Source organism: Eublepharis macularius, chromosome 14 (assembly GCF_028583425.1).
Source record: "Eublepharis macularius isolate TG4126 chromosome 14, MPM_Emac_v1.0, whole genome shotgun sequence".
In the NCBI taxonomy this organism is placed as follows: domain Eukaryota; kingdom Metazoa; phylum Chordata; class Lepidosauria; order Squamata; family Eublepharidae; genus Eublepharis; species Eublepharis macularius.
The window spans coordinates 3,009,323-3,034,240 of NC_072803.1; the positions used below are offsets into that span (position 1 = coordinate 3,009,323).

The 24,918-nt window shown below is 46.3% G+C and overlaps 2 protein-coding genes across 2 annotated transcripts; both read right to left on the reverse strand.

Moving 5' to 3' along the window:
• Positions 1–163: 163 nt before the first annotated feature.
• LOC129341954 (nicotinamide N-methyltransferase-like) lies at positions 164–13,882 on the reverse strand. Its single transcript, XM_054997320.1, has 3 exons — positions 13,574–13,882; positions 11,018–11,225; positions 164–1,328 (listed from the first exon to the last, which is right to left on the reverse strand). Exons 1-3 carry the CDS (start codon positions 13,764–13,766, stop codon positions 908–910), a joined length of 822 nt encoding a protein of 273 aa, XP_054853295.1. The 5' UTR covers positions 13,767–13,882; the 3' UTR covers positions 164–907.
• Positions 13,883–18,006: 4,124 nt separating this feature from the next.
• On the reverse strand, positions 18,007–23,574 carry LOC129342284 (nicotinamide N-methyltransferase-like). Its single transcript, XM_054997971.1, has 3 exons — positions 23,474–23,574; positions 20,652–20,756; positions 18,007–18,537 (listed from the first exon to the last, which is right to left on the reverse strand). Exons 1-3 carry the CDS (start codon positions 23,572–23,574, stop codon positions 18,102–18,104), a joined length of 642 nt encoding a protein of 213 aa, XP_054853946.1. The 3' UTR covers positions 18,007–18,101.
• Positions 23,575–24,918: the final 1,344 nt, after the last annotated feature.

Below are 24,918 nucleotides of genomic sequence, written 5' to 3' on the forward strand. Positions count from 1 at the left end.
GTGTGTGAGATAGCAAACTGAAGAGGAGAGAGGAGAGACTGGACTTTGGAAGAGGGATGTGGAGGGACTAGACAGTGGTGAGTGTGAAAAACCCAGAAATAGCTGGGAAAATCAAAGGTCTAAAGAAGGCCTGCAACAGAACTGTGATAATGCCCAATGGATTTCACTGACCACTTTATTGGAGAAAGGATGGATGGATTTGGTCCATATCTGATAGAGAAGTTTTTGCTCCACTGAATGCTTTTTCGGCTTGTGATCAGATGCAAATAATCTTAAACGTTTCCTGTTATGAAATTAGTGCCCTGTGTTACAGTGTGTGGAAAGAGAATATGAGAACATATTGGTGAAAAACAATTAGAGCAAACAAATTATTTCAATTTGTTAAAAGCAGGAAACTGGGCAGGGAAACAGTGGGGTTGATGTTTGTGAAAGGGATGAGTAGATTGTTAAAAGAAGGTAAGGACTTTGCAAAGAAACTAGATGATTTTTTAAAATTAGGTCAGTTGTTTATTTAGGAAATGTTTATGCAGATTAAACTTGCTTGAGGAAGTTTGCTGGTTAAAATAATCACAGAAAATCATTACAAAATATGAATATTAAAATGAAACAAGCCATTAAAAACAAGCCATAGAAAAAAGAGCAGCATAAAAATATCCACAAACAGATTTCAGACAGGAAGGAGACCATACAAAAGTGAAAAACATAAAACCCAAGCTGGAGGTGGCAACCCTACCTCCCTGTAAGGATATATGGGGAAGAAGTTCTGCTACCTTGAAGAAGTGCCTCCACTTAAGCCAACTAAACAAAACTTCTTCTCTGCTAAGGGAGGATTCTGTAAGCATAATGATAAAAAAGGAAATCAGCACTTGTGCTAGTCTTGCCATTTACCACCGCCACCACACCTGCTTCAGCGTTTCCTGGCAACCAGCACACACTCTCTCTTAACATCAGACAAAGCTGATGGAAAGTTTAACTTGGTCCCCTCCACCCACTCAATATCAAAGCCAGCCTCTTTCACAGCTTCTTCTACACTTTTCTGATTCAAGTAGAGGAAAGAGAAACGGTGCTGGCCAACCATGTAGAAAGATTCTTCCAGGAGGGCAAATAAAACCAAATGCCCCCCAGGTTTTACAAGGAAGCTGAGATTCTTCAGGGCAAAGTGGTAGGTGAGCAAGTCTTTGCAAGCTACGCCCAGTAAAAACGTGGAGAGCAGACAGTCGGCTGGAGGGAGAGACAGAGGGGCCAAAGGGTTGGGCTGGGTCAGGTCACACTGCAGGACTCGCTTGATGGCTTTTCGGACCGTCTCTTCCTTTTGGACCCACTTTTCTCTGGAACAGAATAAAAGATGAATGGGACAAGCGCGCCACTCCAAATGCATGTACATCCTGCCTGTATGCACATACTGTTGGAATATATGTGTGTTGCAAGGTCTGAGATTCAGTCATTATGGGGTTAATGTGTTTACCTACCATGCTATTGTTTAGATTGACCTGGAAAGGGAACCTGGCTCAAAGCCAATAATCTGCAAGCCCGGGAAACTTGAGAGTGTTTGTAAACTGTTATTGGTCAACAGGTCAGGTGACTTTCTTTTCAGGGTCAAGAAGAAGGAGGAAGAAGCAGATTCTCCATTCTGTTATCCCAGCTCTTTGTTGTAAACAGCAGTGAAAAATGTAGCTCCAGGTGTTTGTTGTTTTGTAGGCAACCTGTGACCCTTTTCCCTTTAGAAGTAAATATTTTTAAAAGCTAAACTCGTGTGCTGACTCTATTGATTCAAGATCCATTGCACCTCTGAAGTAAAGCTATTTTTAACCTTTTCCCCCAACAAAATAGTAGCAGAGCTAATGGTTGCTGTTTTGTTTGTTGGTTTGTTTTTGCAACGCAAACTATTTCTAATGGATCTTTAAAGAGAGACTAGGCTAGATAGGCACAAAGGCTCAGATTTTTTTTCTACCAACCCTTTTTTTTTGCTGCATTCAGTTGTAACTGGGAAAAGGAGACTATTTTAAGATCTCGCTAAGATCTCGCTGTCTTTAAAAGTTTCTTAAAACCGGTCTGCACTGAGGAAACTGCAGCTGAGAACTATTTGAAGTTTTTTTTTCCTTTTAACCTTGGAGCAGAGCCTGAAACAGAGCCGGCAGACGGCAGCAGAGAACAAAGGAGATCGTTAACTCCATGTGTGCCTGAATCCTCACAGCTGAAAGATGAGTTCATCAAACGAGGGAGTCGTGAGTAATCCAAAGCCCTTTCAAGTCAGCCTAGGAAATCTTAATATGCCTCACTTAAATAAAAACAACTTTACTTGGTGGCTGGCATTATTAAAAACCCAACTTGAAATGCATAATGCTGAGGACATTCTAACTGCAGACATCCCAGCTGATCCTCAAATAAAGCTTGAATTCACCAGGAAAAATGCTCTAGCCAAAACATTAATTATGACCTCGGTAGCTCATTATGAAGTCCAGGACTTGCATACCTTTGATACTGCAAAAGAAATGCTTGACGCTTTAAAGAAACGTTACGAGGGACAGACCTCAACCAAGGTCTTCCATCTTAAAACAGAATTGTTTGATTTTAAAAGTAAGAAGGGGATTCTATACCTGCTCAATTGCAAAGGTTTATGAGACTGTATAGAGAGTTGCATGAACTTGGAGAGGCCCCAAAAGAGAAGGATGTTGTTGTTGCCTTGCTGAAAAGTTTACCAAGTAGCTATGAAAATTTAGCACTTCTCTTGAGACATAAAGAGAATTTAACACTGGAGCAATTGTTGACAAGTTTAAGAGAGGGACTGGATTCAAGAGAGGGAAGGAATTTACAGGCTGTGTCTGATGGAATGACTGTTTTGAATTTGGGAAATGGATATAGAGGCAGACAGACTAGCTGCTTTTCTTGTGGAGGAAGGAGCCACATGGCCAGAGACTGTGCATTAAACCGAATGAATAATGGAGCAGCCATTGCTAGCAGATCAAATGCACATTACCCTAGTGCAGAGACTCATGGTGAAAGAGCGCCATCTCGTGGCAGAAGAGATTATAGCAGAAAAGGGAATTCTAGATCCAGAAGCAGAGGGAGTGTGTCTAGAGTTTTCAGAGAAATGGCAGGAGTGATTGTGCACAAAGAGTTTTTGATGATGAAGATATTCAGGATCAGAAATTATTTCTCATTGATTCAGGAAGCTGCTGGCATATCTGCAAATATCGTGAATTGTTTTCTGAACTTGATACTGATGATAAACCCAGACTGTTCCAAGCAAATAAACAACCACTTAATGTGCTAGGAACTGGAAAGGTGCCAATTAAGCTATGCACAACAAGAGGGGAAATAGTAAATATTACCCTTCAAGATGTGGCACTTGTTCCTGAAGCAGCAGAGAATTTAATCTCAACTAAGAAACTTGTGGAAAAGGACTGTGTGGTGGTTCTTCAGAAGAGAATGGGTAGTAGAAGTGTAATTGTTGAAAGGAAATCTGGAGTTCAGTTTGCTGTTGAAGAGAGAAATGGACTGCATTATTTTGTGGATGTTAGTGAAAGACCAGAAGTTGCTGATGCTGGTGAAGGTCAGATTTATCAAACTAGCCAAGGTGGTTGTGATCATAGGAAATGTTTACATTCATGGCATGTAAGAACAGGCCATTGAGGCATACAAAGTGTTGAAAAGTTGTTAAAGGACTATAGAATTTTTGTTCCTGCTTGTGATAAAGCAAGAGAGAAATGTGAAACCTGTCTTAAAGCAAAGGGAACTAGCCCAAGCTACACAGGAAAGTCCACTACTCATAATGAGGAACTTCTAGAGACTGTATACTCTGATCTTGTTGGTCCACTAGCGCTATCTCTTGGCGGCAACAGATATTTTGCAACTTTTACTGAAAGTAAAACGAGGTATAACATTGTATATCTGATGAAGAGCAAAGATGAAACACTTGAGAAATTTAAATGTTTTGTTGCCACAGTTAAGAATAAGTTTGGAAAAGCACCTCAAAGCACCTGATGGTGATGGAGAATATTGCAATGCAGAATTTAAGAATTTTTTACAATTTGAAGGCATTGAACATAAAGTCACTATACCTCACTCTCCACAACAAAATGGATGTTCTGAGAGACTGAATAGGACTATACAGGAAATGTGCAGATCTATGCTTATACATTCTGGATTACCCAATGGATTATGGGCCGAAGCTGTGAACACAGCAGTTTATCTACACAACAGAGTACCTTCAAAGGTGACAGGCATTACTCCATTTGAAGCCTGGTTTGGCAAGAAGCCAGCTCTGAAGCACATCAAAGCATTTGGTTCCAAGGCCTATGCTTTTATACTAAAGGAAAGGAGAGGAAAGCTTGATCCTCGAGCTGAAGTTGGACTAATCGTAGGGTATGCCACTGGCGGAAGAGGATACAGAATTTACAATCCTCAAGAGCGCAAAGTCAAAGAACAGAATGTGGTGTATGTGGATGAGAGCTATTTATTATATGCTTCTAATACAACTGAATCCATAGTGACAACTGATCCAAGTGATACAGAAACTGCTCCTGTAGAATTGGTCGATTGGTTACCTGCAGTGACACCCGGGAAACCGGCAAGTCCACCTTCTCAAGAGATTACCCAAACAGAAGGGGAAGCAGGGACTGGACCAGAGGAGACAGAAGCAGCAACCACTATGAGACGATCAGAAAGAAGCAACAAAGGAAACCCACCAAAGAAGTATGGATTCTGTGAAACTGTGCAACTTATCCAAGAACCTAAGAACTGGAAAGATATATGCAAACTACCTGCAGATGAAAGAGACAAATGGATTGAAGCAATGGAAGAAGAACTGCAATCCATAAATACAAAACAAGTATGGACTCTCACAAATTTAGCTCCAGACAGAAAACCTGTTGGATGCAAATGGGTGTTCAAAATCAAGCACAATGCTGATGGGACTGTTGAGAAATACAAAGCACGTTTAGTAGCTAAAGGATTCTCCCAGGAATATGGAACTGACTACTTTGAGACTTTTGCACCAGTTATCAACCATGCAACGTTCAGGACACTACTCAGTGTTGCAGCATCAAGAAACATGATAGTAGAGCATCTGGATATAAAGACAGCCTTTCTCAACGGAGAATTATCTGAGGAAATCTATATGGAGCAACCTGAAGGATTCCAGATCAAGGGAATGGAAGATTATGTGTACAAGTTCAACAAAGGTCTATATGGCTTAAAGCAAACAGCAAAAGCCTGGTATGACAAAATATCAGGGCTACTACAAAAGCAAGGATTCAAGCAAGGAAAAGCTGAACCATGTCTGTACACCAGAGTTAAAAATGGACAATACCAGTACATTCTTATTTATGTTGATGACTTGATAATATCTTGCCAAGACAGACAAGACATCAAAAAAATAGTTGATGGACTGAACAAAGAGGTAGAGGTGAAGCAACTTGGAGATGCACAACATTACCTCGGAATACAGCTAGAAAGACTTGAAGATGGAACTTTTCTCCTAAGTCAGAAAAGAAAAACATTGGACTTTATAGACTCTATTGGCATGAAAAACTGCAATGCGACAAGTATACCACTTGAACCTGATTACTTGAGAGAAAGAGATGGATGACCACTTAGGAATATTGGTGAATACAGAGAAGCAATTGGAAAACTTCTGTACTTGAGCAAAACCACAAGACCTGATATAGCAGTAGCTGTTAGCATCTTATGCAGAAAAGTAAGTTCTCCTAATCATCATGACTGGAACGCGATAAAGAAACTAGCAAGATACCTGAAAGGAACAGCAGACCTAAAGCTGAGAATCTCGCCATCTGAGAAACCAAGACTGGTTGGATATATGGATGCCAATTGGGGAGAAGAATCAAGTGACTACAGATCAACCAGCGGATATCTATTCTTTTATGGAGATGGACTGATAGACTGGACTAGTAGGAAACAAACCATTGTAGCACAATCTACAGCAGAAGCTGAATGTGTGTCAGCAGCAAGTACCTGCAGTGAACTAGAATGGATCTTCAACCTGTTAAAAGACTTTGGAATAAATGAACCTATACCTGTAGTTATGTTTGAAGACAATCAAGTGTGTATTACTATATGCCAAGGAGAAAGTACTAAAGCAAGAAGCAGATCTATTGGACTCAAATGTGAACTTGTGAAAGATATGTACCAGAAGGGACTAATAGAAATGTAGCAGAAGGGACTAGGGGTGTGCAATTCGGGTATATGATACCCCCCAAAAACCCGATACAACCTGTTTCGGGTTGTTTCGGGTTTTCCCAAAACGTTTCAGAAAACCCGAAACGTTTCGGGTAATCCGAAACAGCGATTTCCGAAACGTTTCGGGTTGTTTCGGGTTTCTTTTCGATGGGAAAATGCCTCCGTCTTCCTGGTCGCCTGGGGGAGGCATTTTCCCACCGAATAAAGCCAAAATTGGTGGGGAACTTCCTCTAACCCCTCTCTAACAACCCCCGAAGTTTCAGACCGATTGGACTTTGGGGGGCCATGTTATGGCCCCCCAAACTACGTCCCCCTATCCTCGCCTAAAAGGGAAAGGTTTTTGCTTGCTGCTGCTGATCTCTTACATTGTGGATGCTGCTGCTGATCTCCATGTTTCTTATGGGGGGAAATGAAGAGGCAGGCTTGTCTTTCTAGGGGGGGGCATTTTGCATGCAAAACGCCCCCAACCCTCAGGGGCCCTTCTCCTACCTTTCCTCCCACCCCCCACCAAAGCTCAGCCTGCTCCCACTTGGGGGAGCATTTCATGGCCTCCCAAAGTAGGTGCTCTTCCCTCCCCCCTCTGCACTATTTCCAGCTGGGAAATAACACAGGCTTGTTTTGCTAGGGGTGGCATTTTGCATGCAAAATGCCCCCAACCCTCAGGGGCCCTTCTCCTACCTTTCCTCCCACCCCCCACCAAGGCTCAGCCCCAAGGCTCAGCCTGCTCCCACTTGGGGGGGGGCATTTCATGGCCTCTCAAAGTAGGTGCTCTCAGCCCCCAAAGTCCACCCCCTACAGCCCCACACATACCCAATTCTCCCCCAGCTGCCACACACAGATCCAAATCCCCAAAGTAGTTCCTCACAGGCCCAAATCCAGCCCCAGCAGCCCCACACAATCCCAGGAACAGGCTGGCCAGCCTTCTCCCTTTGTTTCCTATGCTGTGAACTATAACACTCTGTTTTCCAGAGCAAATGTGCACAGCCCAGGGATGCCACAATGCTGGACACACTTCTGAGTGCCAACTTGTCCCTGTGAAACAGCACCTGAACCACAGACACCCTCCCTCAGATTCCCCCACCACCTACAGAAATGGCTGGCCAGCCAGCCCCATTGTTCTCTATGATGGGAACCAACTGGACAACAAAGAATAAAACACAAACAACACAAAGTTTTAAAAAAAACATTTCTCACTTTCAAAGTACAAGTAGGCAAAGCATTATGACACATTACACCAGCAGTCCCCCACACAGAAAAAAAAACATGACTCACTTAAGATCAGAGAATCACAAAAACACAATTCCTGTCAAAAACACTTTATTTCTTGAACAGCTTTAGGTTACACAGCAGGGGGGCACACCAAAGGACAAGGCAGCAGTATCTTACACAAAAATAACACAACTCACTTCACATTAAAGAATCACCCAAAAACACAATTGCTGTCAAAAGCACTTTATTTCTTTAACTGCTTTAGGTTACACAGTACGAAGGCACAACAGGGTGTAAAAGCAGTCTACTACACAAAAATAACACAACTCACTTCACATCAGAGAATCACTCAAACACAATTGCTGTCAAAAAGGTGAAGTGGGCTGTATTATTTTGTTTAGTATGCTGCTTTCATGCCCTGTTGTGCCCTCCTACTGTGTAACCTAAAACAGTTAAAGAAATAAAGTTTTTTTGAAAGCAATTTTGTTTTTGGGTGATTCTTTAATGTGAAGTGAGTTGTGTTATTTTTGTGTAAGATACTTCTGGCATACCCTTTGGTGTGCCCCCCTGCTGTGTAACCTAAAGCTGTTCAAGAAATAAAGTGTTTTTGACAGGAATTGTGTTTTTGTGATTCTCTGATCTTAAGTGAGTCGTGTTATTTTTCTGTGTGGGGGACTGCTGGTGTAATTTGTCATAATGCTTTGCCTACTTGTACTTTGAAAGTGAGAAAATAATTTTTTAAAAAAATTATTTTGTGTTGTTTGTGTTTTATTCTTTAATGTGCAGTTGGCTCCCATCATAGGAAACAGTACGGCAGGCTGGCCAGGCTTCTCTGTAGGTGGTGGGGGTGTCAAGGGGTGGTTGTCTGTGTGTCAGGTCAGGTGCTCTTTCCCAGGGACAAGTTGGCACTCAGAAGTTTGCCCACCATTGTGGCACCCCTGGGCTGTGCAGAATTGCCCTGGGAAAGAGAGTTTAGAAGTTCTCAGCATAGGGAACAAAGGGGGAGGGCTGGCCTTTGCCAGCCTGTTCCTTGGGTTATGGGTGTGGGGCTGCTGGGGGTGGATTTGGGTCTGTGAGGGGCTAATGTGGGGAATCGGGATTTGAGTCTGTGTGTGGCTGCTGGGGGGGAATTGGGTTTGTGTGGGGCTGTGGGGGGTGGGCTTTGGGGGCTGAGAGCACCTACTTGGGGAGGCCATGAAATGCCCCCCCAAGTGGCAGCAGGCTGAGCCTTGGTGGGGAGTGGGAGTAGAGGTGGGAGAAGGGTTGGGGGGCATTTTGCATGCAAAATGCCACCCCTGGCAAGACAAGCCTCCCCCAGGTGGAATTGGTGGAGAAAAGAGCACCTACTTGGGGAGGCCATGAAATGCCCCCCCAAGTGGGAGCAGGCTGAGCCTTGGTGGGGGGTGGGAGGAAAGGTGGGAGAAGGGCCCCTGAGGGTTGGGGGGCATTTTGCTTGCAAAATGCCACCCCTGGCAAGACAAGCCGGCCTCTTCATTTTTTCCCCATAGGAAATAATGAAGAAGATTAGCAGCAGCAAGCTAAAATACGTTCACGTTTCCCTTTTTTAGGCGAGGATAGGGGGACCTGGTTTGGGGGGCCATAACATGGCGCCCCAAAGTCCAATCGGTCTGAAACTTGGGGGGGGGTTGTTAGAGAGGAGTTAGAGGAAGGTCCCCACCAATTTTGGCTTGATTTGGTGGGAAAATGCCTCCCCCAGGCGTCCGGGAATACAGAGGCATTTTCCCACCGAAAAGAAACCCGAAACAACCCGAAACGATACCCGAACCACTAAACCCGAAACGGCTTGCCGTTTCGGATTTAGCTGTTGCCGAAACAGATTCTTGTTTCGGGTATACCCGAAACAAGAATCCCGAAACAGTGTGCCTTTGCACACCCCTAGAAGGGAATAATAGAAATTGAACATTGTCGTACAGAAGAAATGGTGGCTGATATCCTGACTAAACCACTGTCTAAAACTAAGTTTGAGTATCTTCGTGAAATGTTGAATATGTTTCATCCTAATGCTGAGACAAAAGTTGAATGATGTTTGTTAAATATGAATACATAATGACTTCCATGCTAGACCTTGAGAAGGGGTGTTGGAATATATGTGTGTTGCAAGGTCTGAGATTCAGTCATTATGGGGTTAATGTGTTTACCTACCATGCTATTGTTTAGATTGACCTGGAAAGGGAACCTGGCTCAAAGCCAATAATCTGCAAGCCCGGGAAACTTGAGAGTGTTTGTAAACTGTTATTGGTCAACAGGTCAGGTGACTTTCTTTTCAGGGTCAAGAAGAAGGAGGAAGAAGAAGATTCTCCATTCTGTTATCCCAGCTCTTTGTTGTAAACAGCAGTGAAAAATGTAGCTCCAGGTGTTTGTTGTTTTGTAGGCAACCTGTGACCCTTTCCCCTTTAGAAGTAAATGTTTTTAAAAGCTAAACTCGTGTGCTGACTCTCTATTGATTCAAGATCCATTGCACCTCTGAAGTAAAGCTATTTTTAACCTTTTTCCCCAACACATACATCTCTTTATATTGAAATGCCAATACATGGAGAGGGCATGCCCACTTCACAGCAGGCCAATTTTTGCCTCAAGTGGTACCAATTCGACCCATTTGGGGCCCAAATCGGCCCATGGTGAAGCGCAGGAGTGTTCCCTGGGCAGTGCGATGACGTCAGTGACATTGTCGCACCACTTTAGGGGCGCCTGTGGGAGGCCCACTCCCATACCTTCCTCTCCCACCAGGCAGGTAAGTGGAAGCTGGGGACAGACGGTGAAAGGGGGAATTCCCCCGCCCCCACCAGGTGAACGGGATCCCTAGTGGTGGGAGAAAAATGGAGAAAAAGGAAGGCACATGCCAGTACAGGTGATAGAATGACACCACTTCTGTCCTGCAGGAGTAGGGCTGCCAAGCCCCTGGTTGGGCTCCCGTTACCTGCCAGCTCTCCAAGTAGCAGCAGGGGGGATTAAGAAACTCACCCGTCAGAAAGCATGATGACGTCTGTCAGTGGAAAACCCAGAAGTGATGGCGGTAGCAGTAGGAATGTGTTACGATGGGGTTTCCAGTGATTCCTAGACCTACCACCATGGCTTTCAGGTTTCCCAAGAAGAGACAGCATCATGTTTGCACTGCCTGCCACACACGTCCCCATACCCCACCATCCTACCTGTTGCCAACTCTGCATGGCATCTCTGTATTGAAGTCATGTCGTCGCACTGCCAACAGTGTTCGTGTGTTGCCAGCAAAGAGCAGCCCCCGCCAGTAACTGTCTCACTGGTCACCAGCCTTGCACTGGCAACCCTAAATTGGGGGACCTACGAGAGGCTGCATATTAGCTAAAAGGAAGCAGGAAGAGCACTAGAGGTGCTGGGGGCACCTGAAGGGCAGGCAGGGCCAAAGACTGCCAGTATGACCTTCCATGGAGGTAAAAGCCACCTTGGGAGTCAGGACTGCTTCTGGAATCAAGGCCTACTCAACTGTAGGCCAAGAAGGCCAGGGAGTGGGCATGGCAGGAGGAGGAAGAAAAGGCCAGAGTGGGAGGAAGGGAGAGAGGAGAGAGAATTGCCTGACCTGAGGAGGAAGCCAGAGCTGGCTCATTCGTCATACCTGTCTCCTTCCAGCTCACAGACGTACTTCACTATTGGGCTCCAGTCGAAAGCTCCCGGCTCCTTCCTCAGCCACCGCTGCAGCTCCTCCAGGTTCTGGTCGGTATAATCTGTGGAGATGATCTCTCGGAAGGACTCGCAGGCAGAGAGGAACGGGTAGATGGCGGATCCAATTCCAAAATGAATCAGGGTGTCTCCTTTAATGCCACCTGCATGGCATCACACAGTTGGTCAAACATACTAACTCTACGGAGTTTCTTTTCACTCAGATGGGCTTGGAACAGCAGGATTAGTCTCAATTTTTTTAGCACGCCATATCAGCCTGTGAGGTTCCACAAACTGGGCATACTTTCAGAGGCAAAAAAAAAAATGTGGGATTTGATCCTGCTTTTCCAAAATAATGTGAGATTTGGCCCCAATAATAATAATGTAATAATAACATTCAATTTATATACCGCCCTTCAGGACAACTTAATTCCCACTCAGAGTGGTTTACAAAGTATGTTATTATCCTCACAACAATAATCACCCTATGAGGTGGGTGGGGCTGAGAGAGCTCTGAGAGAGCTGTGACTGACCCAAGGTCACCCAGCTGGCTTCAAGTGGAGGAGTGGGGAATCAAACCCGGTTCTCCAGATTAGAGTCCTGCTGCTCTTAACCACTACACCAAACTGGCTCCCAAGAGCAGAGATGCTTGCTGTTAAGAGGGAAAGAGAAGAAGAGAACAGAAAAATGCCAAGGGCAAGAAGGTCTGCATGAGGAAAGGTGAACCCCGTGGAGGGAGCACCTCGATCACCCACCTCCCCACAGCAGATTGACATTCTAGCAGCCTGGGCTTTCCAGACCCACTGCCAATTCAGGTGTCAAGAGATGCCCAGGTGAGGTGATAAAATGGTGCGGGAGAGTAGAAACATCCAACCCTTCTGGGCACTGTCTGAAAGCAAAAAGTGGAAGTAACCCTTTATGGCTAGAAAAGTGCCAGTGGAGCAAGTTAGAAAAAGAAGGAAGATTGAGGGGGAATGCACAAATGCTGTGAGGAGTTCCAAAGGCTGCTGCAACAGCCGGCAAGATACAGGGTTTCCACCTTCCAGGTGGGCCTGGAGATCTCCTGGAATTACAACTGATCTCCAGACTTCAGAGATCAGTTCCCCTGGAGAAGAAATCACTGCTGTGGAGGGTGGACTCTGGCATTTGACCCCACTGAGGTCCCTCCCCTCCCCAAACTGCACCCTCTCCAGGGTCCATCCACAAATAGCCAAGACTTTCCAATCCTGTTGGCAAGCCTGGCAAGGTGACAGAAGTGAATGGAAAAGGCCTTGGAGGCAGGAGGAGTGTGGTGCAGGAGGGAAGAGGTAGGGATGGGGGTGCAATGTAGTCTGTTGGATTCTGCATGTGTATGAACGAGATTGTTCATACGTCCTGCACGGAAAAGCTGCAAAGGCCAAAGCATTGCATGCCCCCCTCCAAGTGCCCTCATGCCTCACATCACAGAGGTTAGTAGGAGCTGGAGAAGAGGTTTAGCACAATCACAAATGGGATATGAGGGGCAGGTTTCTGCAGCTGTACGGAGTCCGTGATGAGCACAACATGAAGCAAAATTACCTGCTTTGCAGCCAGTGGCCTGGCTGACCAGTTGCCTGATGATAGTGGGCAGAGTGTCGCTCAGCGTGATGACCTCATGTCCAAGTCTTCGCTTGGAAGAGATATTGCTATATTGTGCAATGCTTTCCCTCCCTGCTGAGTCTACCCTGGCCCCAAAAGCTCACACCTATGCCTGATGTAGGCCTGGCAAACCTATCTCCCACTCACCTGGCAACTTTTTTCTGTTTCTCCCACAGCATCTTCTGTCCTCCCATTTTGATATGAAAATTGGGTTACCTGGATTTGAGAAACCTGAATATGGCAACTTGAGGCACAGAGGGCAAACCCAGCCTCTTTAGAAGCATCTGAGGTTACCAAGTGGCCTGGAAAAACCAAGAGGTTGGTCTTCTCTTGAGCCTTTAAAAGCAAGTTGGTATGATGCAATTGGCAGGCAATGCTTTTTAGGAGTAGGGTTGGCAACCATCTTCGAGAAAAGCATGTTATTTCCTTGAACACAGCCTCAGTGTCATGTTCTTTACCAGATAATATTTAATTTTATTTAATTTATATTTATATTCCGCCCTCCCCGCTTTCGCAGGCTCAGGGCGGATAACAAATACAAACATGTTTAAAAACATTTAAAAACATTAAATAATACATTTAAAAACATTTTAAAACATTAAATATAACAATTCATGCTGCATAGTGGTTCATACATTCCTCTGTGTTTGCATAGGGGTGATGGTTTAATATTTTACCTCCATGCCATGAAAAGCTTCACCTGCCCATTTCCAATCATATCAAAAGTGCAGAACATTTTTCTCCAGGCTAGTTGGCAACCCTGTTGTGGGTGCATATCACAGGAGTCTTTATGGCCCTGCTACAGAGGTCAGCAGAAAAGTTGGCACCCATGTGCATAATGAAATGGAGAGATTGCACAAGAGCTCTGGAACAGAAAAAAGACATCAACACTTACCCGAATGGAATGCCTTGTGAAGATTTTTGAGAATAAAATCTATAAGGGCATTTATTTCTTCTTTCTCAGGATGAAAGGTAAAATACATTTCCAGGTATTCTTTTGGGTCAAAATGCTGAACATAGAAGTCTTTCTCGGTGAAGGCTGCTGTCATAATAGTTGAAGGGATCTTCACTGTCATTTTGTCTGTCATTTTGTAATTCCACCCCCAATTCAGTTATGGTTACTTTTCTAGAGTTCTTCCCTAAAGTCCCAGATTCTAATTAAATTTAATTTTAAAAGAGCAGGGGAAATGATCCCATTCCTATAGAGTTTGATAGCCCCGTTGGAGGTGCTCTGTGGCTTGAGCAGCCTTATAACAGCTGAGATGCTTGGAGAAGCTGTGCCAGCCAATAAGAGGTGCAGATCAGGCATGCTGGGGGGGGGGGGGGCTGGCCTTTCAATTTATGAGTTCAACTCCCTCCTCCGTCCCAGTCTGGCTTTGTTCTTCCTGTTTTGGCTCCAGTTAACTGTGGATGGTCATGAGCCTGGGGGAGCCACCAGGGCAGCTGCATCACAATGCCACACCAGAGTTCAAGCTAGAGGCGTCGCCTTCAAACTCACTGGTTGTAGCCTCTGGTTGTAGTCACCTGTACTCACACCGATGGCGCCTCTTGGGGGTCTGCCCATGGCTACTGCCCCTGCTTGGAGTCAGGTCGCGCCTACAGCGCTTTGACGAACTGCTTCAGCACCTGTGTCTGTGCTCACACAATGGCACCTCTCGAGGGTTTGCCCATGGCTACTGCCCCTGCAATCTACCCCATTGTTTCAGCTCCTTTGAACAGCGACCCTGCATTGGGATCGGGATACCCTCCTCTGCCACAAAGGGTCCCCGCACTGCCTCCATACGTCTACTCCACCTAGGATTCCAGAGGTAGTACAATGGCTAGGCGGTTCAGATGGGACCTTGCTGAAAGAGGCATCCAGAAGTTTTGGGATCGTGAGGTTCACCTGGAGGACTGCCTGCTTTGGAAAGTAACACTCCAGGTAGCCACTAGGGACAAGCAGCTGCGCGCTGATGAAGGACTCACACGCGTGGCGGCATGGCTGAGCCCAGGATTCATAGTAGCCCAGGCAAAACGCTTTTATGCAGCTCATGTTACGGATACCAGGATGGCCCTCAAACGAGTTTAGAGTGAAGGTTGGGAAGAAGAGAGACGACAGAAAGAACAAGTGGGAGAGGCTATTTCATTTCTTAAACTTGAGATTCTCAAACTACTTTGTAGTAATGAATTATACATCTTCCACCTCCGTATCTTTTTTCCATTCGTTGTATTAAGCTTAATATTAACTAACAGAGGTGCAGGATCAGGAAATGTCATTGGGCCATTAAAGCTGTCTATTAAGCAAGAGGATGAGACTTTGTCACATGTGAATGAAAGGTTTATACTCTTTGGTGTGGATGGAGGTCTCTAAAGGTTCCAACAAGCCGTTTCCCAGTACCCATTCTCTAAATATTTTGTGGAATAATGTGATAGTCTCCCCAGGGTATCAGATGTAGCCTCATCTACAAAATTAAAATCTCCTGCGATGAATATTTCCCCATCTGCCCAATTGTCCACCACTTCTACCATTTGTTCAAGTAACACTTTTTGACCTGAATTGGGAGAGAGTGCTGAACCAAATGTTCTCTTAAGGCCATTCAGCCTCCCTATTACAAATCAGTATGTCCCTTCTGGATTTTTAATTACTGATATAATACAAATTGAATCAGTGGCAAGAAGACCAAGCCCTACAAGGAGACACAGAGGGACCTGGGAATGTTCAGTTTAGAGAAGAAAAGGTTGACAAAAGACATGATTGCTCTCTTTAAGCATTTAAAAGGCTGTCACCTAGGAGAGGAAAGGGAACTGTTCCTGTTGGTCACAGAGGATAGGACTCGAAACAATTGGTTTAAACTACACGAGGGAAGGTACCTGCTGGACATTAGGAAAACATCTTCACATTACGAGTAATTCCACAGTGGGATTGGCTGCCTAGGGAGGTGGTGGGTTCCCCCTCACTGGCAGTCTTCAAGGAGTGACTGGGCGGATGCATGTCAGGGATTCTTAGGCTGTTCCTGCATTGGGCAGGGGGTCGGACTAGAAGGCCTGTAATGCCCCTTCCCACCCTAGGATTCGATGGAACTGATACCTTACTGCTGAGTGCAATTAATACACTTCTTGTTTTATTTGGGCCTGCTGCATGTAAAACCTGCCCACTAAATATTGCAGATAGATATTTCCTGTGTTCCAGTTTCACGTGAGTGTCTTGTATGAACAGAGAATGTCTACCTTCTTGTTCATACTTTAGGTGGGTAGCCACGTGGGTCTGCAGTGGAAGAGCAGGATTTGAGTTCAGGGGCACCTTAGAGACCTACAAGACTGTCAACGTGTAAGCTCCCTAGGCAGCTCAGGCTCTTGCTGGTCTCTAAGGTGCCCCTGGATTCAAATCCTGCTGTTATCCTTGTTAAGAATCACTCTTTTTTGGTCTTTTAATAGAATTAGTTAGTCCATTCACATTCACTGAAAGATATTCTTCATGCTTTATTAATTAAATCTCAGAGAGAGCAGAAAAAAAGAAAAAATCTTCTATTAAATGTGCAGTCCCTTTACACAAATAATATAGTATATTCATTTGTCCTCCTGAATCAGCTTATACTTAAATGCGATTGAATCCCTTCGATCCTGTTCATTTTCTAACACACCAGAATCGTTCAATGGAATGGTCTAGTTTTTGTTTCATTTTTCTTTGCTCCGCAGGGTCCTTCATTTCATTGCCGTTTCTGGGCTACCAGGACATATGTGCCTCGATTGTTGGACACATCCAGTGAATAACTCACTTGGTTCAGCTCAGTCCCATATGCACCAGCCCAAGAAATTGACATGGCAGTGTAAGTTGGAGAAATCTTGGCACTGAAAAATAACTGCTCTTAACTCAGCTGACATGTCTCTGACTATAAACAGCCATGATGAGCTGCTGACTTCCCCGAGATTAGCGCCTGATTTGGGCTTATTTGCCTTCTCCTTTCATGTATTGTTTATTGTAAGCAGTTGTTTTGAAGTACATAGCATCTCAGGGAGTGTGAATGGCAGAAAGGCAGCATGTACATGTATCCAATAAATGAAAAAGAGCTGCTTTTGTTGCTTGTCAGAATAGCAGTGATTTTCCGTGTATTCATGTGAAATATAGACCCAGACTCAGACCCATACCGCATGTTCTCCCCACCATAGACTGCCGCTCTGTAAACTTCAATTAAATGGAGAGCCAAGCTGCAAGACCAGGACACCTACATTTCCCATCAAAACTTGAAGGAAGCTGACAAGTGTCCAACCTGTGTCAGGCGTCACTTGTAGTTTAGCTCTGAGTTAAAGCTAAGCATCTAAATGCTAAATATTGCTAAGTATTGTGTGTGTGTGGGGGGGGGTGTCCAGAGCAAATGCTTCAAGCCAGTTGCTCATTGCTGCAGTCTGCAGTAGCAATGGAGCACCTACACAGAAGTTTCCCCCACATGCTCCTTGCCCCCCATGGCTGCCCCTCCCTACACACAACACAACACTGGAGGCATTTTCCCCCAGGCTCTTTTTAAAAAACAGTGATTGAGGTGGCAATAGTGTAAAGTCACAACGATATGTCAAATACCAGTCTTAAGCTCTAAGAACATATTAATCACATCTCACTGTAGCTTAAAATCAATAACTGATATATCACTATTGATTAACACAACAGCAATATGCCAATTACCAATTTTTGCTTAAAAATCCTACAATTTTGTCCAGTGGTGGAGGGAGGAATGGTGGCCACAATGTGTGTTTGGGAGGGGGACAGTGTACTGATGTAGACAGAACCTGCAAAAATGCACACCTTCCCATCTAGTCAGCCTGGAAAGTTGCTTTGACAATAACCTTTCCAAAAAGATAGTATCGGCCAATCCGAGTTCAGGAAAGATCACAGGAAAGCAAGGGGAAACACAGTAAAGATATGATCCATATACTGTGTGGATGCTCCAAAAAAGCTTACTCCAGTATAGATGCAGAACTGGAGCCAGCCCTCCTTTTGGAAGTAGCCTAAGTACACCAGGCCACTTGGCCCTAGGTTGAAACTGTTTAAGCCCCACAGGAAAGCATGGGGTAATTTTCTATGCAGAAAGAGTTGGGCAAACAATAATCTCGAAGAACATTAAACTTTCAAAATTGTCTAATTTTTTTTCATTCTTCGTAAGTTTATTAGTCTAGATGAGCTAAGTGCCACAAAAAAAGCTTTTTATCTACTGTTAGACCATAATTCATCTAAAGTGCCATATACAGGCTTTGTCTTTTCGCCTTCTCAACAACCCTAGCTATTATTCCTATTTCACAGATAGAGAATTGAGGCTGAAAGGTTAAGTGCTCAGTGAGCCAGTGGCAGAGATGGGATTGGCCCTTGGGCCTCCCCAAATCTAAGGTCAACTACTTAAGCTGTTTTGATCCCTTTGGGGATACAAATCTACCCCTTTTGCTCCCTCATTGTTTTATGCCTCCTTCTCTTTGCGGGCAATGAAGAAATATTTACCAGAGTAATCACAGAGGTTAAACATATTCTTGGTAAATCTGGGCTCTGACTGAAACTCCACAACAGCAAATCCACTTGTGTTGAGAGCATCTCTCAGGATCTCCTCGGTCAAGACCAAGAAGGAGAACTTGCGGGGGCCGACCATGTAGAAACTGCACCCCAAAACCCCAGCCGACACCAGGGTTCCCCCGAGCTTCAGCAGGGAGCTGATGTTCTTCAGAGCAGCCCGCAAGGCGCTGAGGTCCTTGCAGGCAGCCTCCAGGCATTCTACGTCGAGCAGGCAGTCAGCCTGGGGCAAGGTCACCGGTTCCAGGGGGTTGCTCCAAAGGACGTCACCATCCAGAACCTGCTTGAGGGTTCTTCTCAGCTTGGCCTCCTTCTCGGCCCATTTGTCCCTGCAGGAAATTAAAAGCAAACCAATGACTTGGCCAACATTCAGGCAACCTCTAGCATCCCAGGCAGTAGATGTGGAAAGAGCATTCTTTGGAAAGAACTCTCTTGCCCAATCAGTTCATTTAAGTGCACTTCCAGCCTTTGGCCGGTGCCTTGAATTTCTTGTTTTGAATTCCCCTTGGAATTTGCACTGGAAGTTCTAGCATCTTGTTTTTCCAGTGGTGGAACAATACCGGCATTCAGACCCTCACCAAGGCTAATTGGAACAGAGGGCAACATGCATTAGAGGGCACAGATGTAAGCAAAGGTCACTAGCCAATTTTTCAGCTAGCTGCTCCCACTGGGCTTTTCAGAGCAGTTTGATGCAGAGAACTGGGTAGGCAGTGAACCAGAGCAGAGTAGTGGAGAGGATATCAGACTAGGACAGGAAGCTGATGAACTCCCCGCCCCCAGGGCTACGGACTGTACTATTGAATTAATTCTGGAGAAGAAATTGCCCCGGGGGAGGAATAGTAGTACTCCATGGACTGCTATTCCTACAGCAAAGAAACTGGCCAGCCTTTTCATGAAACACGTGGTACGGCGTCACACGTTCCCTACCAAGATAATATCAGACAGGGGACTACAGTTCGTTGCCAACTTCCGGCGGGAGCTTCTCAAAGTTGCTGGAATTGAGCACGGTCTTAGCTCCACCTATCATCCTGAGAGCAATGGACAATCCGAATGGGCTAATCAAGTATTAGAACAGTTTTTAAGATGCTACATCAATTATCAACAAGATAATTGGATAGACTTTCTTCATTTCGCTGAGTATGCATACAACAACTCAATACACAGTTCCACAGGTGCCTCCCCTTTTAAGATTGTACAAGGCTATGAAGGGACAGCCTTGCCTTTTGCCACAACCCCTAACTCTCAGCAACCAGTAGATTTAGGGGAGTGGTGGACTAATCTAACATCCCAGTGGAAAGTCATACAGGGAACTCTGAACAAAGCTAAAGCAGACTATAATAAGTTTGCTGACAGAAAACACTCTGAACAATGGAAACTACAACCAGGAGATTTTGTATTCATCTCCACCAAAAATATTAAGGGGAGCAACCCAGCAAAAAAACTGGGTGGAAATATTTGGGACCATTTCCTGTCAAAAAAGTAATAAATTAAGTAACTGTTGAAATACAACTCCCCAAGAACTTGAGGTAAATTTATCCCGTATTTCACTTCAGCCTTTTTAAAAAAGCTCCCCCTCCTGACAAGTGGCATCCAGAACGGGGGGACCCCTCACCCAATTTTAGTGGATGGGCAAGTTCATCATGAAGTGGAAGAAGTCCTGGACTCTAAAGTGAAACACAATAGACTGTATTACCTAGTGAGGTGGAAATACTTTGATTAATCTTATGAAGAAGAAATGGAATATTTGTAGTCATTCTCAATGCTGGAGAGGAGGAAAATTGCTGCCAATAGAATGATGGAAATCAATGAAGCTTTGGGGGGGGGATGGAAAAGTCAGTTTGATTAGGAGCTCATACTGAGATTAGGAATAACGGACAGGGGGGACAGACAGGGAGGCTGACTGGCCACAAGAGAGGGGGACTGAGAGACAGGAGCCCGAAGGCTGGCTGGCTGAAGGAAGGGGACAGAACAGATTACCAGCTGAGAAGCAGGGATGGGGGGGGGGGGGAGAGAAACTGAACAAATGTGAAGGCTGAAGTATGCTTCTTAGCTAAGCCTAAAACAGGAGCAGGCCTGGCGCCAGGGTTTGTGGCACCTGAGGCTGGGGTGGGCAGCTTCAGGACTGCTCCTGCCCCCTCACACGCGCACCCGGACTATGGGGCGGTGGGCAGGAGAGCTGAGAGGCTGCCGGCCCAGCCAGGCACAGTGGGTGGCTGGGGAGGCACGCATGTGTCCTCCCAGCCCTCCCGCTCTGTTGTTCCACATGCCACCCCAGACGCCTGCCACGCCAGGCCCGCGGCTGCTGCTCCCAGCCGGGGGCACATGTTGGCGGCAGCAACAGCGTGGGAGTGCTGGGAGGCTGCAGTAGCTGTGGGCCAGGCGTGGCAGGTGGCTGGGGCGGCGTGCGGGCAGCTTCCCATCCCTTCCGGTCAGCTGCCCGCACACGGCTGCCACCAGCTCCACGGTGCGCCCCCCCGGCCCCGGCACCCCCTCTGGCTCCTCAGCGCTGAAGGCGATCGCCAGGGTTGCCTCAATGGAGGCGCTGGCCCTGACCAGGAGATTATTTACGCTTTGTTGCAGATAAATTTTAATTCTCTGCTTAGCTTAATGCTTGTTTAAAATTTTTCTGCTTCCTTTCCCAATTGTATCTGTTTCCCAGAACATCCTAACTGTTGTTCATTACAGTGCTTTTGCTCAGTGAATATCCTAGCTGTTGATTATATTTTATTTTCACTCACTCTCTGTAATCAGTGAGAAAGATGGACTATTATTAATATTAATTTTAAGAGAGCAGACAGTCGGACAGTGGGGCCAAAGGGTTGGGCTGGGTCACGTCACACTTCAGGACTCGCTTGATGGCTTTTCGGACCTTCTCTTCCTTTTGGACCCACATCTCTCTGGAATATAATAAAAGATGAATGGGACAAGCCCTCCACCCCAAATCTCCCCCAAATGTCCCTCCTGTCTAGGGCTGGTCCACACATTCACATATCACAGGATCCTGAGGAACTGTACTGTGCCAGAATGGAGCTTGAACCAGAATTCCTATTTCTGCAGACCTGCCATGTTGCCACCCACACGTCAGGGCTCACTGCTGAAGCTTGCTTCTGTAGTGTGGATTGTCACAGATACTGTCTTGGACCCAGCCCCCCTACACCTCTGTAGAGCGCCCAATGGGGCCAGATGTGTTTTTAACTACCCCTCCCAGTAGGGTTCCCAGGTACCTGCCTAGTGGCAGGCAAACTCCCAGAGGTTTGCCACCTTGCACACCAACCCGCCAGTGGTCAGCGGGAGGTGGCAAGCTCCTAGAGGTTGCCCGCCACTGGCAGGCACCTCAACAACGTGCGGTAAACGCACAGGCCAAATCAGCCCCTCATGGAGCCTGGGAGTGCTCCCGTGGCTGGCACAACGACATCACTCCCAGAGGTGGCGTCATTGCACTGATGCTGGAGCATGCATGCGCTTTGCACTTGCGCAAAGAGGACCTTGCTGCTGGCACCCCTGCCCAGAGACTGAACTCCTGGACTGTGAGGCCTTGGCAAACAGACATGTGGTTTGACTGTCCACAGAGAGGGGCTGTCAAAACTCCATTTCCTGGAGCAGCCATCATTCATCCTTGTAGGACCAGCCCCCCCGCCCCCCAAGACTGGAGGAAGTTCCAGACTTGCAAAGTGCCTCAGTGAAGGAGAACAGCACAGCTTTCAGCCCATGCCCCTACTCATGAGCCAGACTGCTGTCCTGGTATTACTGTTTTTATTGCTGACTTCATGGATACCCCAAAGGGGACTCGAAGCAGCTCAAAATGCATTGTAACAGAGCATCTTGCCTTTCTTTCCAATATTACCTTTAATAGATTTAGAAAAGCCTTCATTGCCATCTGCTTCCAGACTACACCAACAGCTATCTTAACGGGTCATTATACCCCCAAACCTGTTGTTCGGTGCCTGTGTCCCTAAGGAGCCCTAGAATAGGACGTTCCTCACTACATTTTGTCCTGTCTTCGCTGTCTTGAGCCTAGATATCAATTTCTTGGGGTAAGCTTAGCCAGCCTTGACCTGGGTTCAGAGACAGGGGAAAAAATTTCTGGCTGATACAGGCCCACATGTCACCCTCATGTTCTCAGTGCCTGCATGGGCTGCTATGAGAGTCAGAGCCACAGCCAAGCGCCAGGCCTAATTTGTCATAGCTTGATTTGCATGTTTTAGGGATGCCAGTTGCCCATGCCCTCTTGGAGGGGGAGGCCCGGGCGCTTAAGCATGAGCGTGCTCCTGCACCTACATCACTATGTGACTTCCAGGAAGTGACACCATCGCACACACATGGAAGCATGTGCACACTTCTCAGCAGGCTGATTGGGGCCCCGAACGGGCCCGATTCAGCCTGTTTGGGGCCAAAATCAGCCTGCTGAGAAGTGCAGCAGCACTCTCAGGTGTAGTGCAATGACATCACACCCAGGGGTGACATTGTCACGCCACCTCAGGAGCACGCCCGGGGCAGTGTTCCCACACCTTTCCTCCCCAGCCAGCCAGGTGAGTAGAGGAGGGGGGAGGGGGGAATCCCCGCCCCCAGAGGGGGAACGGCATCCCTAGCATGTTAATTTAATTCTTAAATTAAGATTTCTACGTATTCTTAATTTAAGATCATAATGGACTTGGGCCACATGCAATAACATTTTATTACTAAAAACACACGCATAAAATCTAGAAAGCACAGGTAATTGGGAACAGATCAATAGACAGAGAGTTACAGGCAGAAACTCCAATAAAATAATCAAAAGCTATATTGCTAGATCACCCTGTTCTTCCACCCGACCCTCAGCATTCCCGTCCAAGCAGTGGGTTCGAGGCAGCAGATTTGGCTCAGCCGGAGAGAATCTGTCCATGTCCAGAGTCCTGAATGGATTCCGGATGGGCCTGGCTGGACTTGCCTTAGATGTCAGCATCTGGGCATGGAACTCCAAGCCCGGTGAACGGTTGTATTCCAGCAGCCCGGAAAGTTTGCTTTTCAACACAATCAGAATTCTTCAGAGTTTTTCCTAGAAGAGACGACATCATGCTTGTACTGCTAGCCCACCCCTGTCACCATCCCCCAAACTTCCCACCAGCTGCCACCTCTACATGGCATCCCTGTATGGAAGTCATGATCTCCAGACTTCAGGGACTTCTGGCAACATGACAGAAGTGAGTGGAAAGGGCCTGGGAGGCAGGGTTACCGGTGGTAGCAGGGACTCCCCACTTTCACCCTCCAGCCCCCGCCACCACTCACCTGGTCAGTGGCATAAAAAGTGCTGGAACGGGCCTCCTGGGCGCCTCCTGGGCGCACTCCTGGAGAGGCGTGACGATTTCACTTCCTGGGAGTGATGTCATCGTACCGCCCCAAGAGTGCTCCTGCACTTTGCAGCAAGCCAATTGGGCTGTTTGAGGCCCAAATTGGCGCGCTGTACAGCGTGTGCGCGCTCCTGCACCTGTGCAATGACATTGCAGGGAGATACATTGAGAAGATGACTGCTGGGTATTCTCCCTCCTGCCAGCAGGGTAAGGGGACCTGGTAACCCTACTTGGAGGTACTGTAGGAGGAATGTGGAACAGGAGGGAAGAGGCAGGAATGAGGGGGTGGGGTCAATGCAGCCTATTAGTATCTGCATGTGCATGAACGAGATTGTTCATACGTCCTGCACGGAAAAGCTGCAAAGGCCAAAGCATTGCATGCCCCCCTCCAAGTGCCCTCATGCCTCACATCACAGAGATTAGTAGGAGCAACAGTTGGAGGAGAGGATTAGCACAGTCTCAAATGGGATATGAGGAGCAGGTTTCTGCAGCTGTACGGAGTCCGTGATGAGCACAACATGAAGCAAAATTACCTGCTTTGCAGCCAGTGGCCTGGCTTACCAGTTGCCCGCTGACAGTGGGCAGAGAGTCACTCAATGTGATGATGTCATGTCCAGGTCTCCGCTCGGAAGGGATGTTGCCATACTGTGCAATGCTCCCCCCACCCTGAATCTGCCCTGCACCCCAAAACTCCCACCTAAGCTTGATGTAGGCCTGGCAAACCTATCTCCCACTCACCTGGCAACTTTTTTCTGTTTCTGCCACAGTATCTTCTACCCTGCCTCCCTGCTTTGAATATGAAAATTGAATTACCCAGATTTGAGAAACCTGAATATGGCAAATTGAAGGCCAAGCTAGAAGTGATGAATTACACTTGAATGGCAAGTGAACAAACTCGCATGTATTCCTCCCTGTTCACTTGCTCTTCAAGTAACACTTTTTGACCTGAATTGGGAGAGAGTGCTGAACCAAATGTTCTCTTAAGGCCATTCATCCTCCCTATAACAAATAAGTATGTCCCTTCTGGATTTTTAATTACTGATATAATACAAATTGAATCAGTGGTAAGAAGACCAAGCCCTACAAGGAGACACAGAGGGACCTGGGAATGTTCAGTTTAGAGAAGAAAAGGTTGACGAAAGACATGATTGCTCTCTTTAAGCATTTAAATGGCTGTCACCTAGGAGAGGAAAGGGAACTGTTCCTGTTGGTCACAGAGGATAGGACTTGAAACAATTGGTTTAAACTACACGAGGGAAGGTACCTGCTGGACATTAGGAAAACATCTTCACATTACGAGTAATTCCACAGTGGGATTGGCTGCCTAGGGAGGTGGTGGGATCCCCCTCACTGGCAGTCTTCAAGGAGTGACTGGGCAGATAT

Bases quoted from the DNA above. Each gene is read 5' to 3' on its own strand.
- LOC129341954 (XM_054997320.1), bottom strand. From the start codon at position 13,766: ATGACAGACAAAATGACAGTGAAGATCCCTTCAACTATTATGACAGCA. The intron at 11,226-13,573 runs GTAAGTGTTGAT...GATGCCATGCAG, and splicing joins TCACAAGGCATTCCATTCGG to GTGGCATTAAAGGAGACACC. The intron at 1,329-11,017 runs GTATGACGAATG...ATTCTGTTCCAG, and splicing joins TGTGAGCTGGAAGGAGACAG to AGAAAAGTGGGTCCAAAAGG.
- LOC129342284 (XM_054997971.1), bottom strand. From the start codon at position 23,574: ATGACATCACTCCCAGGAAGTGAAATCGTCACGCCTCTCCAGGAGTGC. The intron at 20,757-23,473 runs GTGAGTGGTGGC...TCTCCTGGTCAG, and splicing joins CTTTTTATGCCACTGACCAG to GGCCAGCGCCTCCATTGAGG. The intron at 18,538-20,651 runs GTGCGGGCAGCT...AATTTCCTGCAG, and splicing joins GTGGAGCTGGTGGCAGCCGT to GGACAAATGGGCCGAGAAGG.